This window comes from Cottoperca gobio, chromosome 24, assembly GCF_900634415.1.
Source record: "Cottoperca gobio chromosome 24, fCotGob3.1, whole genome shotgun sequence".
NCBI classification, from domain to species: Eukaryota; Metazoa; Chordata; class Actinopteri; order Perciformes; family Bovichtidae; genus Cottoperca; species Cottoperca gobio.
In genome coordinates, this window is record NC_041378.1 from 11,594,573 (window position 1) to 11,610,268 (window position 15,696).

The following is a 15,696-nucleotide window of genomic DNA, read 5'->3' on the forward strand; positions in this document are numbered from 1 at the left end:
TTTCTATATGCTTTTTTGTCATTAAATCGTATTTGTTTTATATAACACTGCAGTCTTTGCATGTTTATTGAGCCTTAGGAAAAGTCGCAACTCTGGCGACAAGCTTTTTTATTGATCTATGTTTTCTTCTTGCACGCGCGCTTTGCATTATAATTATGGATTTTATCAAACCGTCTCAGCTGCTTAAAATTGTCCTTCAAAGTGTTTACTACCGCTGATCTGCACTGATACTGTTGTGAGGACAGATATCCGTGAAGATGCTCAGACAGACGGTCAATGGGTTGAAATTGAAACAACCCGGAGCGTTAATTAATATTTTTATCAGGATAAATATGAAAACTAATGCTCAATTCTGTTTGCTCACAGGCCTGCTTATAAAGAGGCCTAAATACAGGTGTAGGGGAGAAACTGGTGCATTACACACTATAGGCCTATACTTATTAGTGTATTATGTGCAATCTGGCCTGCTGCCTTCATTATACATACTAACAAATATATAAACATGTATTATGTATCATTCTGATGTTCTTAAAAATAATTTGCATAATTATAGAAATGCTAAATTACACATATCACACTGAAATATTGAGTGAAAATTAAAATAGTTTTGCAATTGGAGAGCTAGGAAGCCTGTGACCTCAGTGCACATTTAAAAGAGTGGCATTGAACATCATCAGACATTTTTCAGTATTTTGTTTCAGTAGGATTTCTAGTCTATTTTTGACCTGTTAGAAATTGTGTTTCATATTCTTCAGCTCATCTTCTTCCTTACTCCTTTCACCCCATGTTTAATATTTGTTACATGTTTGGGCTGATTGAAATCAGAAACAGCCTGCTGACGCCACCTAGTGGCTGTTAGTAGTTAAAGGCAGGCTTGGGTTGGCTGGAGGGTGGTTGCTTGATCATTAGTGAATGTTGAGTGTTTATGTGACAATGCTCCTTTCTAAATTATAATTTATAACCAGGGCCATGGAAACAATTTAGTCATGCTCTCTGTATTTTATTCTGGGAATTTAGGGGGTTTATCAACCCGATAGGAGTTTTTACAATTATTCATTATTCCACTAGAATTAAATTATTGGCTGCTTGTGAAGGGCTATGAAACTTTGAAACTTATATGTTGGCAGATGAAACGCTATATTTCACAGATCGGTAATTTCCGAATCATTTTACAGTGCATTTCCTGGATATAATCATGTAATCTGGTACTAATTAAAGGGAAACTATAGACAAAGTTCAAAGAAACAGTTATTTATGTACAAGCAGTTAATTGATTTTAGTGGAATTTCTTTGAAATAGCTTATCCATTCAAATTAAATTTGAATGGGAATATAAATGAAAGAATAACTATGGAAAATATAAATAATTTTTGGTGGGTCGGGGGACTCATGACCTCAGTAAATCCCGGCTACGGCCCTTTATAAGTAAATAAGTAAGTAATTTAAGTAAAGACACTTTTATTTTTTAAAGCCAAAGATCACAATTAACACATTTGGTTAACTAGGCTTTACAATCTGTACATAATAATAATAATAATAATAATAATAATAATAATAATAATAATAATAATAATAATAATAATAATAATAATAATATTATATTTATAATATTGATAATATTGATAATAATAATAATCAATGATGGAAGAAGTACGAAAAGTAAAAGTACCGTGTAAAAATATGTACAGAATGGCACATATCAGAGTTATACATATAATATTACTGAATCATAATTAGTGATGCATTAATTTGTTCATCACTAATTTCAATTAATTTATATCTTGGTCATTTATTAGTTGATTTATGTTGTGTATTAATAATCTAAATCAGCGGAGTAAAAATCAAATCAAAATCTAGGAGTAAAAATATAAAGTAACATTAAATAAAAATACTCAATTAAAGTAAAAGTACTTCAAAACAGTACTTACATTACTTTACACGGTACAGTACATGAGTAAATGTTTATAGCTATACATTCCACCACGGATAACATTAAACTAATTTAAGAATAAATGGGAATTACAACTTCAGAGTTAATGAAAACAAATAACCATCTTTGTTTTCATTTATTTCCAATGAATTTCTAAACAATCAGTTACTTCTTTCATCTACACCTATAATATCCAGTCTATTATTTAGAACTCTAAACCAATATGTGCAATTTTAGTGCAAAAAAGAGAAAATTGAAAAATAATATTTAGTAAAACAAAATAAAAAATGAATATTTGTGTGTTGTGTGTTGTGTGTGCGTTACAACGGGTGTAAACTCCCTGGGGGGACCCTGTTGCCTGGATTATGTCCTATCAGCAGGCGACCATCTGCCCTGCTCACGGCCCTCACGCTTGTACAGGCATCCTCTGCATTATTCATATTTTTAAACACACACACACACACACGTTCACTCCTCCCTGCACACACCTCACCACGTGTTAGACACACAGACACACACATAGACACACACACACAACCTCTGACACTGTACGTCTCTGACTCACCAGAGATGGTTTTATACTCCGGTGTCATTGTCAGTTCTGAATAGTCTCCTCCGTCTAATGTGGAAGGAGATCTCCCAGGGATTCTGCACAATGGCCACAGAAATTCAACCAGCCAAAGTCATCAAATATCATTCCAATGTTTGTCTCTCTTCCTTTTCATGCCCTTTCCTCACCAGAACCCACACTCCGTCTCCACAGCGGCACTCCCACGACTTTCTCTTTCTCTGCCCTCCTTTTTCCTCTCCGTTTCTCCAGAGCTCCTGCACAAGCACAAAGAAAAGGGCAGAGAGCTAATCTTCAGCATTGTTGGGTGGGCTTTGTATTGTCATATGGTAGCAGGCACACAGGGAGAGGGATTATGAGACAGATTTATGCCAGAGCATATCCACATCTAAGTGTCGAGACAGAGCTTTTTCTTTAGGTACATGTGACTTTTCATACAACACAATAACTGAAACAAAACGAGAGGAAAATACCACAGCAATATTTAATGAAGTATTATGAGTAATCCATTGTCATACAGCTTTTTATCTCTAGATATGATACATTCATAAGAATCTTTTTTTTTAAATGGAGTACAGAGCTATTTATTTGCATGTTTGCGTTTTAAATTAGACTTTTTTTCCCCCCTGGTTCTCTTATTTACAGTTGATGAGATTCCACAGGTGTTTCAGCACACACGGCACCACGAGACAATATGGCTTCTACAGTCTACAAGCAGACATCTCGATGAGAGTGACACACACTGTAGGGCTGAACCCAGACCTCTGACCTTTGACTGCTTAGGAACACTGAGACAGATGAAGTTGCCCACAGACACAGATTTGATCCTGTTATAGGTCCACTGATCATCAGCTGATCAGCAAACGCTGACCTCACCATGCTGATCTGAGCTCCAGCAGTCAGTTTGGTATTTCACCTCAATCTTTCATGGTTTTTTTTATGGATTCAACTGGACATGAAGCTCTGCAGAGTAAAACGTTCTACTTTTGACAGTGAGATTTGCAGCAGAATGAGGGACTGTAATATTCGAACACAATGACATCGATATCATGATATGAGTATAACATTTACCACGTGACAGCTCGAAACATGGACACGCATGCGATTACGGCAATGACTGGCAACGTGAAAATATGCAGCTCGTTCAGTAGAAGTCAGAGAATCTACAGTATTGCACTAACAGACGGATCAATACACTCGATTGACTCTCGGCCGTAGAAGAAAAACATGTGTAAACAGAAGAAAAGTGCAAAACAATTCACAATATTATTGTTTCTTAAATTCAAACACAACCACCGTAAAAATCAATAAATATAAACACAGAATAGACCAAATAAATATGACATATAAAAACATAAGTCATATGCTGGCACTGATATAAAGTAAAGGAGCTTTAGGAGTCAGGTTCCATAATCTGACTAATGATGACAGAAAGCAAGAACATGCAGGCGAGGGTTTTTTAAGACACAGAATGTAATTTTCAGTTCATTTTCAGACTATATTATTGTATTTAAATTCCTCTGCAGCACACACACATAAAGGCTTCACCATCTTCCTGCTAAAGGCTTTGATTTGAAGCCAAACTTATTGATGTTTTCGACATTACTTTGTTAAACAGAGAACCCAGAATGTCTTAAAGTGAAGGAGCCACACAGAGGAAAATGGTGATCTTTGCTGTCATTATATTCTTTACCATCATCGACATCTTACTTAAACAAATTACACCAGGATCACATTTACGGAAGAATATTTCTGCCACGCCAGAAAAAGAAAAGAATCAGTGTCGCGTTGCATCGTGAAAAGTCTTTTGTTGGAACAAAATGTTTTTTCACGTCATAACACTTTTCTTGTTATACCAATATACTATTTATCTTGTTATATAACATTTCTTATTATAACGTGATAAGTGTTTGTCTTAATAAAGTGGAAATATCTTTTTTTAAACATTTTGTTATCACAATAAACATTTCACTTAATAACGTCACACTCTATCCATTTTTATTTTTCTGGCATGGCAGCAATACGCTGACGTCTTACTTATTTCACAACACCGCTACATATAAATGCTACGTATTTACGTACTTATTATACATTTCAAGGAGAGCCTGACTGATGCTAGATTTTAGATTTAAAAAAGATCTGTAAACAATATTTTGGCCTCAATTTGGTTATAAAAGAATTGCAACTAAGATGTGTAATGAGCATGTGACATTTCGCAGTTGAAACAAACTTATCAGTGCCCTCTAGAGGACAAACGATGTAATGGAGACAGTTTCTAAATGACATAACATATTTTTGGCGTTACTGTGCTTTCTCACAATACAAATACTATATATCTGCATTAAGGCCTGGTCACACTGGCATTTAAAGCGGCAGAATTTTTGCAGTGATTTCAATTCATTCCAATGGATCCGCTTGCAAAGTAAGTTCTACCACCTAACAAGAAGGCGTGTTAGGGAGGAAAGGATTCGGCTGTGAAACGTCACCAGTGTGCCGTCATCCACACACAGAGGGTGATTCACAAGCATACATACTGTATACCCCTCGCTTGCATCAATATTAGTAGCCTTAACACACAACATGTTGGTATGTGCATTTGCTGAGTGACAAACACACATAAAACTTGCGCCGAGGCATCACACACCCCAAACACCTCACAGCCTAGCATAACATTAACCCGTTATTGCTTCACATCAGGTTTTCTGAGCAATCCAGTATCCATCCCAAAAACAACTGCTGAAAGAAAGAGAAAAAGTCCTTCTTCAGGATCAATAGGCTACATCTGAGGCACCGACGAACAAACTGCATCATTAAACTGAAGGAATAAGCCAACAAACCAATGTAGATAGCATCATCTATGTGAAGTGTAAAGGGAGTTTTTATCGGCACGTAGCAGCTATGCACTTTCCTTCAGGCTATCTATTACATCTATTTCGATGATTGTATGACTCGCTCTCAATGCTTGAATGCAGGTAAAATGTCTTTTTAACCTAAAGCTACTGTCCTCAATGACATTCCTGACAATGTGTGTTGTAACATTATGATTCTTACGTGGGGAAAAAATGCTGCTGTTTTTTTTGGTAAAATAATTGTCTTAATAAGACAAAAGATAAGTGGTAATGGCAGATTGCAGTTTCCTATCCATTATCTTCCATTAACTTTTCCCTGCACTATTTAAATATGGGCAGCAGGCATTACTGTACACATAGCACAGGAGGTCATCATACTGATCCTGGACCAGCAGAGTGTATTCATGGAGACTACTACGAGACGATTTGAGTCATTGTGTCCAACACAGAGAAGAAACACCTACAGTATTTACACCATATGACAGAGGGGGTGATTCTATATATGCAGGCTATCTATACTATTTATACTCATATATAATCTATCTATTAAATCTGATCCATTTATATATTTACACTGACTTGCATTCATTCACATGAATCCCTGTACAGCTCCCTACGTGTCGATGTCATATCAGTACAAGGCGTTAAGGGTTAGTCAAAACACACACAAGGCTGGGCGGTGCAAGTTGCTACGAGGGACGGTGGGGGGGGGTCACGCACACACTGTGTTGCCATGGTTACGGCGACGCGGCGACAGGTGGAAGTTGTGACTGCAGATGATGTCGACCGCGTGGAGGAGTTTCTCAGCAGGAGCGTCATTTACTCCTGGTTTTTGAATCTTGTTCTTCTTCTCTTTCCCTCCACTGCAAACTTCTCAGCTTTCTTCTTCTCTCCTTTTTCAATGATTCCTCCACTACAGCGTGCAAGTTAGACCTCAACGTCCTCAACTTCTCCACTGACACAGGAGACACCAACACTACCTCCCCAGATATGTTCTGTTCAAAGAGGTGGTGGGGCATGTGTACAGGTGGGACGCAGCTCCCTCCTGTGGTGTGCGTACGATGTGCGGTGTTACTACACGTGGATGTTTTGTCAACACTTGTCTATTTCAGAGCACTCTGTGTCCATGTCAGAGTCATACAGCGAGAGGCCTGTTGGGTCGCTGTCGGGCGACAGAGGGTCCTTTGGCGAGTGCGTGTCTGACGTGTGTGTGTGTGTGTGTGCATCGTCCTGGAAGGTGTCCGTGCGGGAGTAGAGGCCCAGATCAGGGAGTTTAGAGGGCAAGCCGCTGTCCTCTGAGCTGTCGCTGTAGCAGAAGTCCTCCAGGTCCACGAACCACTCGGGCCAGAATCGCCGGCGGATGCGCTCGCAGTACATGGCCAGGTTGATGAGCTCACCTGGGGGAAGACAGACAGCTGAGTGAGAGAGGTGCTCTGAAAACATGTCACGCACAAATGTTTCTTTCTTCTTTTTCCTAAAGTTGAGTGTTTGAGCTTCACTGTGTAGAGTTTGACACCAGAAGGCTGTTTTCACATTCATTAATAAAAAGTGATTTATGTCCAGCAAATAAACTTGTGAAATTTTAAATATTTGCATATTCCCATAATCTGGGATTTTTAATGAGGTAGAAGGATGTCAATTATATTTTATATATTTTATTTCTTTAAATAAAACATGTCAGACAGAATATAAGAGTATTTTGTATGCCTTTGTACATGTGTGGAGGGGATTTTTAATAGAATAATTAATCATTTAATTAATTTCTCAGGCAAAATTACCAAACATTATCTGGCCACCCTCTGAATTTGCTTCTTTTTGTTTTGTCGTATGTGATAGTAAACACATTATCTTTAGAAGTGCTGGTAATAACTTGCAGATTAATCAATAATTCAATCGTAAAAACTGCAGGACTGACTAACATCATTTCTAAGTCCAGTGTCAGGAAATACTAACGAGTCACATGATGAGAGAAAGATTGAGAAAAGAATATTTCTTCTACACTAAATGTCTTCTCAAATCTTTTAGTTTTACTTAGCCTGTTATCTAAAATATACTATCACTTTTTGGTTGCTTTTTATATTTGTAGACATTGCTTGGCTTGGAAACCAGTGCTTTCATCAAAGAACAGATTTTTCCTTGTTCAGCTGGGCAAATATGCTGAACATAGTATATATAAAATATTCCGGCAGAGATTGATTGATTAAAAAATACAAGAAAGTGCCGTTAACCTTATAGTATGTATACATATAAAGTAGAGTCAGGAAGAAAATTGATTAAATATGTACTATATAGTATCTATCCACAGAAGTTGTAAATTCCTATTTTGATGAACTCACCTTTAATCAGATGTTCCGGTCGTGTTCCTGGTAGCGTCCACATAGCAGGGGCCAGGTGGCTGAACACTGCAGCGTCTACTGTTGAGAGCTTAGAGCCCATAAGATACTTCTTATCACCTTAAAGCGCACACAGAAAAACAAGATAATAACACAATACAATCCATTTGGAGACGTTCTTTTAGTTCAACCTTTTGGGAAAATGCACCTTTTGATATTCTTGCTGAAATTTAGATAAAAAGATTGAAACCACACTCATGTCTGTACGCTAAATATAAACCCAGAGGCTGGTTAGCTTAGCATAAATAGGTAGTTTGCAAACACGTGACAAAACTGTGTGACGTATGCGTGCGACGCCATGTTGGTTGGCAAAACAAATCAACAATGGCGTCTAAAGTGAACAACAACAACTCCGACTTCTTCAAAGTATTGTGACTCTCTGGAGTCCTCTGCAAAGGCAAGATTCAGAGAAAAAGTCCAAATTTGCGGCCGTGACCCGTACACGCTAAAGCCGTCGGATTATATTGAGGATTTAGATTCATTACCGCCGATTGAATATCCGGATATTGTGAACTACCTTGTGCTACAAACGTCGTGGGCAACCAACGCACAAATGAAGGCATACAAGAGCTTAGATGCTTATAATTTCTTTGTTTCTGGCTGGGTTGGTAGTCTTCTTACCAAACCAGTGAAAGATGACAGGGTGCTCGTCCATGCCCGTGTAAATCACTCTCAAAGAGCTCGAGATACACCGCTCAAGCCGTGGTTTGTGAGTGACCTTACTTCTCCATATCGCTGACCAGGTAAATAAGGCACTTTCTTTACATGTGATGGTAGCCGTTTGCTCTTTTCTTCTGTGCATGTTTTTGTTTTGCTTATTCTTGAGACTACTTCACTTGCGAAAAGCGAAGCACCAATGTGAGAACATGCTTCACTTAATCCAACCATACAATCACAGTGTGCGAGAATAACATCGCCGCTCTTCTCTTACAGTGTTCGGGTATATCATAAGCACAAATGTTTAACGTAAACATTGAAAACATAGCTTTAGCATGAGCTCTTACCAGATATAAAGTGGACGCCACACACACGGGTGAATTGTGCTTTTTCTTCTGTTAAATCCTCACGAGTTATGTTGCTAAACCACAGCTTACGGCGTTCGGTAGACAGAAATTCATCCCTCTTTTGTGGATTGTTGTTTTTGATGATTTTATGAAATCTAAAGAACCGTTTCTCTATCGCAGTCTTAGTTGTGTATTCCAACCAACATGGCTGACTTCCGGGTTGGGAAATAAGCGTGACGTCACATGGACACGATCTATACTGAAAACAGGGGCAAACAGCTAGCCTGGCTCTGTCCATACATACATTTGTACAGAAAATGTTTCCAAAGAAACTTCTGGCCACACTGCAAAAAGCATCAGAGATCAAATGAGTTATGAAACTTTTACCTTAGCGAGCACTTGTCATGTAACAACTTCACATCACAGCTCTACTGTTATGTATTGAGTTTAGGCTGCAATGCTACCTTTTCACCACAGGGGTTCAGTATTGTGCTATTACTTGATTTGACAAGTACAAACATGATGTCCCTGGTTATAGTTCTCATGGCACACATTGAAAAGCGATTTCAATGGTTATACTTTGCCAATAAAAGCTGTTGTTCTGCTTGCAGGGTGACTTGTGTGAACACATAGGCGACACAAATTGTGACAAAGTCTCACAATTATAAAGTGAATGTATTTAAGTCTCTTTGGATACAGAGTGCACTCATAAATGCTAAAGACATCATAAATAAAAAGGACTGATTTCTATACATCAACCAAATAAACAAACATTTTCAATCTGTCATTTCAATTAAATAAAGAATAATCCTTTTTTTGGGAACAACGCTATTATAAAGTCTGATCTAATTGGCTATATATATAGTCAATCTAGTTTTCCCAAATTCTATTAAATTTGTCCAGTTCCAATCTGAAAGAGAAAGTAAACTTCTCCATCATACATTATGTATTCCTGTGTAAAATTTTGAGGTAAAAGCTTTCTTTGTGTGTGTTTTATTTCCAAATTTAAGTTGACTGGGTTGTTTGGGTTAACTCATATTCTTCTCTGCAAAAACTACTCCCAGTCGATCATAATAACCCCCACATTAATATTATACCAGATTCTAATCTTCCAAATGAGGAGCGGCATTATTTATAAATTTAAAACTAAATGTTTCCAGATTTCTCACCTAGTAGAGTGGCCAGGGTGCGCATGTCCTTCTCCATCAGGGCGTAAACCTCGTCCTCAGAGAACCGTCCGATCCCGTGCCCGTACATCTCCCTCTTGACGATCCCGCCAGTCAGGTGACTCAGGATCCACTTAAGCAGGTCGCTCAGCGGCCCGCTCACTGACAGCATCTTCTGGGTCTCCTCCAGGTTGTCCACCCACTGACAGTAAGCTATGGTCCTGCAACACAAACACACATGTGCATTTGTACAGACGCACACACACATATATCAGGATGAATATTCTTCTACTGCTACTAGAATCGACAAAAAATAAAAAAATAGGCTGCAAGTTAGCAACATTTTACAATTATTAGTTTTAAGAATCATCTTAACTCTTATGCCTCACTTTGAAAAAGTTGCTTTGATGTCTTAGAGGACCAACATGTCCATGTCGGAAACCATAAACATATTATAGCCTATATTAATATTCTTTATCTACTTTTATTATTAAATATATTCTGTTGATTTTAAATCAACTTCATTCCAGATCATACTGTAAGTACCACATTTAAACATTTTTTAGAATAGTAACGCTTTAAATGCCTGTTTGTTTACATAATGCCACTGTTATGAGTCAGGAATATGATAAGCAACAACATTTCATTTTTTGTGCATGAAACCAGAAAGATATCATGTATTTCCCCAAACGGCAAACATTAGAAAATGGCTCAATCTGGTGGAAAAAAGTAAAAACTACAATTTTGAAGCCAGGGCTCTCGATTGAAAGCCTGATATAATAAAATGATTTTATGCTGTAATGGCTGAGGGATCAAATATTGTGGTAATGGGTTTCAATAGGGACAATATTCCCATTCCTGCTCCTTATAAGCAAACTGTCCTGTTCTAAGAAAACAAAAACATTCAGGTTGAACTTCACTGGTCCCTCACCAGTAGAAATGCTCCTCCACCATTTTTGTGATGGCGCGAGACATGGCCTTCTCCTGCGGCGTCAGGCTCTTGTTGAGGCTCGCGCCCAGCCTCTCCTCCAGGAAGTCTATGATGAATTCGGTACCAAACACCTGCTCCTGGTTGTACTCAATCCACGGCATCTTTCCCTGTGGTGAAAGCTTCCCGTCAAAGTAGTTCTGAGAGAGAAAAGGGATTCAGGAAAGAAGAAACAGAGAAAAGAGAAAGTGGTTGGTGATTGGTAATAAGTGAATTCAATTGGAATTCAATCAAGACAAAACCTTTAATTATCCCTTTCAGGAACCTGAGTGATGGTAGCAACAGAGACTCAGAGTTTGACAATAATTAAATCACCCCAAAAGTAATTACAACCAAAGAAGAAATGGGGATGATTAAAACATACTCACACTCGGTTATAAACATGCACCGTTAGAGTGTCACCTTAGGAGAACAAAAGACAAACAGGTGAGGTTGTCGTGCAGACACATAAGCACGGCTGTACCTGGTAGGGCAGGTCAACCATACGGAGGTAGGTCTCCACCTTAAGGCAGAAAGGGGACAGGGATGGGACGCCAGTTTTGGGCCTGGAGAACTGGTGGAGTATGATGGCATCTTTAGAGTCCAGCTCTTCCTCCTTTCTGTGTGGAAGACAGAATGACAGAGCTACAGATCACGCAGAAGGAGAGGCTTGAAAAAACAACAAACAAACGTGTGTGAGTGAGTGAGTGAGTGAGTGAGTGAGTGAGTGAGTGAGTGAGTGAGTGAGTGAGTGAGTGAGTGAGTGAGTGAGTGAGTGAGTGAGTGAGTGAGTGAGTGAGTGAGTGTGTGTGTGTGTGTGTGTGTGTGTGTGTGTGTGTGTGTGTGTGTGTGTGTGTGTGTGTGTGTGTATGTATTTGTACTTATGTTGTAGGAACATAATCCTTTTCACAGTCACATTAAGGGGACTTGCCTCCCAGTTAAGGACAAAAAGCAGGTCCACACAACATTGAAAATTAGATTCTGGTTAGAAGATTAGAAGTCTGGGTTAAGTACCTACTTTCTAGTGGTAATGGCTAGGACTGCTGGGAATTAGTAGTTTTATTAATGAATAATATTCCAATTTAGATTTTTTTTTTTTTTATAACATCACAAAATGTCAGTCACAGTTTGCCAGAGTCCAAGGTGGCACCTTAAAATGTCTTGTTTTGTACCAAACAAATTCAGTTTACTATTACAGAAGAATAAAAGACCGCACATATTCCAGAACATAAACTGTAGCCAGTGAATCTGATTTAAAAAGAATTAGGGCTGGGCAAAGTATTAATATTATATCGATATCATAATATGGGACTAGATATTGTCTTATATGTAAATATTTTGTGAAAGCATCAATAGTCAACCCTACAATATTGTTGTGGTATCGAGGTATTTGGTCAAACATATCATGATATTTGATTTTCTCTATATCGCCCAGCCCTATTAAGTTGTGTTTAATCAAATGATCACAAATTAAGATGTACTTCCATTGTGCTGGTTATACTGGACTTCGAGAAATAGTTCAACATTTTGGTATGTTATTCACTTAGATTATGTGATACCACTCTAACATCTGTCTGTTAGCTACAGGTTAGGCAAAAGCCTGGCTCTGTCTTCGGGTCACAAAATCCATCTACCAGCACCTTTCAAACGTATATCTCACATGCAAAGCCCCAAGTGTAAAAAAAAAAAAGGCAACAATGTGGTTTCATGAAGTTCAGACTATTTCTTGGCTGGTGACTTCCTGGAGTCTCTTTAACCCCACAGCTGCTAGCTGTTACCTCGTTTTCAGTCTGTATGCTAAGCTAACCTAAGAGTAGTAAGATAGTGAGCAGTAAATAAATCTAATGATCTGTAACCAAGAGTCTTTAACTGCGCCTGAGTGATTGTCAGCCATGGGGCATTTATAAGAGCCAAGGGAAGAACTGCGCTGTCAACATAATGAATCATACACTTGCTAAAGGTTATGGTGCATTGACATGGATACGGTTTGGAGGCTACTTCACGGACAAGGGCAGCAGGCCCTGCGAATGGCAACAAATTCACATGTGCACAACGCAGAATGAAAGGGACCTGTCCGCCGTGTGGAGTGCTGAAACGTAAAAACAGAGCAGAGGAGCTGTCTATTTCAGCGTGGTGCTGAAATTCCCGCTCTCTTTTAAATAGGCTGGTTTTGGTGCAATAAACTGACAAAGGTACCGTACAATGAAGCCTAGTCTACAGTGAGGGGCAGAGCTGTAATGTTTAACGTCAGACATAACCAAAACAACCGGAAAACATGTCCCAAAAGCGGGCCAGCCACTCCGTATGAGCTCCATCAAAGTGGATATTTCACTGCACAACAAACAGCCTGTTATTTCCGTATACAAATCGACCCAGCGTTAATGGTAGCTATGAGTATACCGGTATAATGTATGTAGGGCCTACACACCAGAATGTCACCCGCTGTGTGTTGAGCTTGAATAATTTCATATCACTTTAACATCATTTTAATAAACATTGATGGTCAATGATGAATTATCCTTTTATTTTCATAATGACTGTGTGTTTGCTGGTTCGTCAACAACAGTGGGCCTGGACTGCAGGTAACCCGGGCTTCTTCTTTTTTTAAAGGACAACCGACTCAAACCCTCCTTCAAAATTAATAATAGTGAACACAAATATATTCCTATATATCATATTACAAATCAATTCACAACAGCCCTGCCTGGCAGTTGTTAATAAGCTATGTGTGGGACTTTGGCGTGCGACTGTTTACATCAGATGGTTTTTTTCCACATAACTGCAGTGCTTTAGACTGAAACCAAACACCGGAACGTGCGTGTGGAGCAGGGAGGGGAGGTCACAATATAGCAAACACAAGATGAACCTATGTCGCCTCGTCCTTGAGATCAATTGAAAGTGACCCGATGTCAGAGTCTATTATGTCAATTCATATGACAAGAGAGCTGCTAGAAATAGGCCTGGAGACTAACCTCTGTAAAACAACATTAGAAATGAGCCGTTACCCTTTTGTAATCTTTTTAAATGACCGTGAATATAAACCGTGACCCTTGACGTATAGGTCGCTCGTGTCATTCGGCTAATTTACAAAAGAAAGCCAATAAATAAACATAATGTCCTAATGTGTTTGCCTGTTGGGGGAGAGGGGGGGGTTACGTTACATCACAATCCACCCACTCACGATTCCCTTATTCTCCGCTCTTACCCCGCCCAGCCTTAGATTAAGTAATATCAAACCACAGGGGGGAAATAAAGCAGATCTGGGAGATTTGGAGTGAAAACATGAACAGAATAAGATCAACAGTGCTGAGTGTGGATGCCTGAGTGTGTATTAAGACGATGAGCTCTGCAGCATGTACTGTGACTCCTCTCTTTGACTGCCTCTGTGTTGTTGGTACCTGATTGCCAGCAATTCGTGCAGCAGATAAGCAGCGGCAGCGAGCAGAGCCCCTCCAGTCAAATATAGCGTCTTCCGCCACCACGAGTCCGAGCCCAAAGCTGACATGATCCCGCCGTAGTCCTGCAGTGGGTAGGCGATGATGTACCCATAAAACGAGAGCAGCTCATCGGAGTCCAGCAGGCCGGAGGTGAAGCTCTGGTTCTGGGCAAGATCAACCACACAAGACCGCGTCCAGGCAAACCCGACGCGCCAGTACATGCTCTCTGTCTCCAGCCACTTTCCGCCTCACTCTGGCAGTTCGGGGCTTCATCAGCGGGGGCTTCATGGTGCAGAGGGCTGCAGGTGCAGAGCGACTTGGCGAGGAACAGCCGACTAGACACAAGCAGCCCGCCCGGAGACTGTCCCCACAGCGGGGTCGACATCCTCCGCAGCCCGCTAGGAGTCGGAGCTCGCTGGCTGTAGCCTCCCTCCTATCACTTGTCAAGTTAGACAAGTAAACAATGCTACCGGTTGGGTCTTTCAAAATAAAGGTCAATTATGCGTTGCAACATTTTAAGAGTAATGTTACCAATATGGCCACTAATAATAACCTTATAACGCAACACAAAACAGACAGGAAAATATGTTTGAAAATAAAATGCACGGCATAGAACATTAATAAAAAATACTTTTTTTGTGATATGGTGATTTTTGATTAGCTATGAGCTAAGAATAGTTTTAATATATATATATATATATATTTTAAACGTACACTATTTGAATAACAATTAAACTCCAGAGACGATGCATAGAAAAACACAAAACCTGTCTCTCACTGTTGATAAAGGCGGTGTGGTGTTGCTGGGATGCCACAATTTATCCATTATTCTTTTGTTGTGGCACAACTGTTACATATTATTTTAGCTTCACATGTCTCCACCCATAAAAGGTATTTATCATGAAGCATTATTCCCCATTCATTAAACTATTTACACCTGTGGTACTGCAACATGTCAAACTGTCTTCCAAGAATAAGGCCTACTAGTTTATCTTTACAGTTTCACTGCTCAACTCCTTACTCTATGCAATAATTTTTCTGGTTTTGCTACATTACGTTTTCCTTCTCTTAAGTAATAAAACTGTTTTATGTTGAAGGGGAAATGCTCCAGCTTGCGGCAGCGTTGACGTTTTCCTCTGCTGACTTCACGCAGCTAAAGTGACGTCACGGGGACAGGCTGTACCCCATGGTACAAACACCTAAAGGCGAATACAGTAAATACACCTTCTGGTGCTTTTCAGTGAACGTTTCTTTGACCAAAGACAGGAGAACATGTATAATTTATTGTGTCCACTTTAACTCCAACCACTCTGTTATGAAAAATATATACTTGTTCATGTCAAAACTGATTTGTAATATGTTTTATGTATTCTTTGTTTCTGC

The 15,696-nt window shown here is 39.2% G+C and overlaps 1 protein-coding gene across 1 annotated transcript; it reads right to left on the reverse strand.

The window, feature by feature from the left end:
* Nucleotides 1-2,957: 2,957 nt before the first annotated feature.
* faxca (failed axon connections homolog, metaxin like GST domain containing a) lies at nucleotides 2,958-14,755 on the reverse strand. Its single transcript, XM_029425598.1, has 6 exons — nucleotides 14,275-14,755; nucleotides 11,361-11,496; nucleotides 10,841-11,037; nucleotides 9,913-10,130; nucleotides 7,683-7,799; nucleotides 2,958-6,743 (listed from the first exon to the last, which is right to left on the reverse strand). The coding sequence occupies exons 1-6, from the start codon at nucleotides 14,532-14,534 to the stop codon at nucleotides 6,439-6,441; spliced, it is 1,233 nt and encodes a 410-aa protein (XP_029281458.1). The 5' UTR covers nucleotides 14,535-14,755; the 3' UTR covers nucleotides 2,958-6,438.
* Between the last annotated feature and the right edge of the window lie 941 nt (nucleotides 14,756-15,696).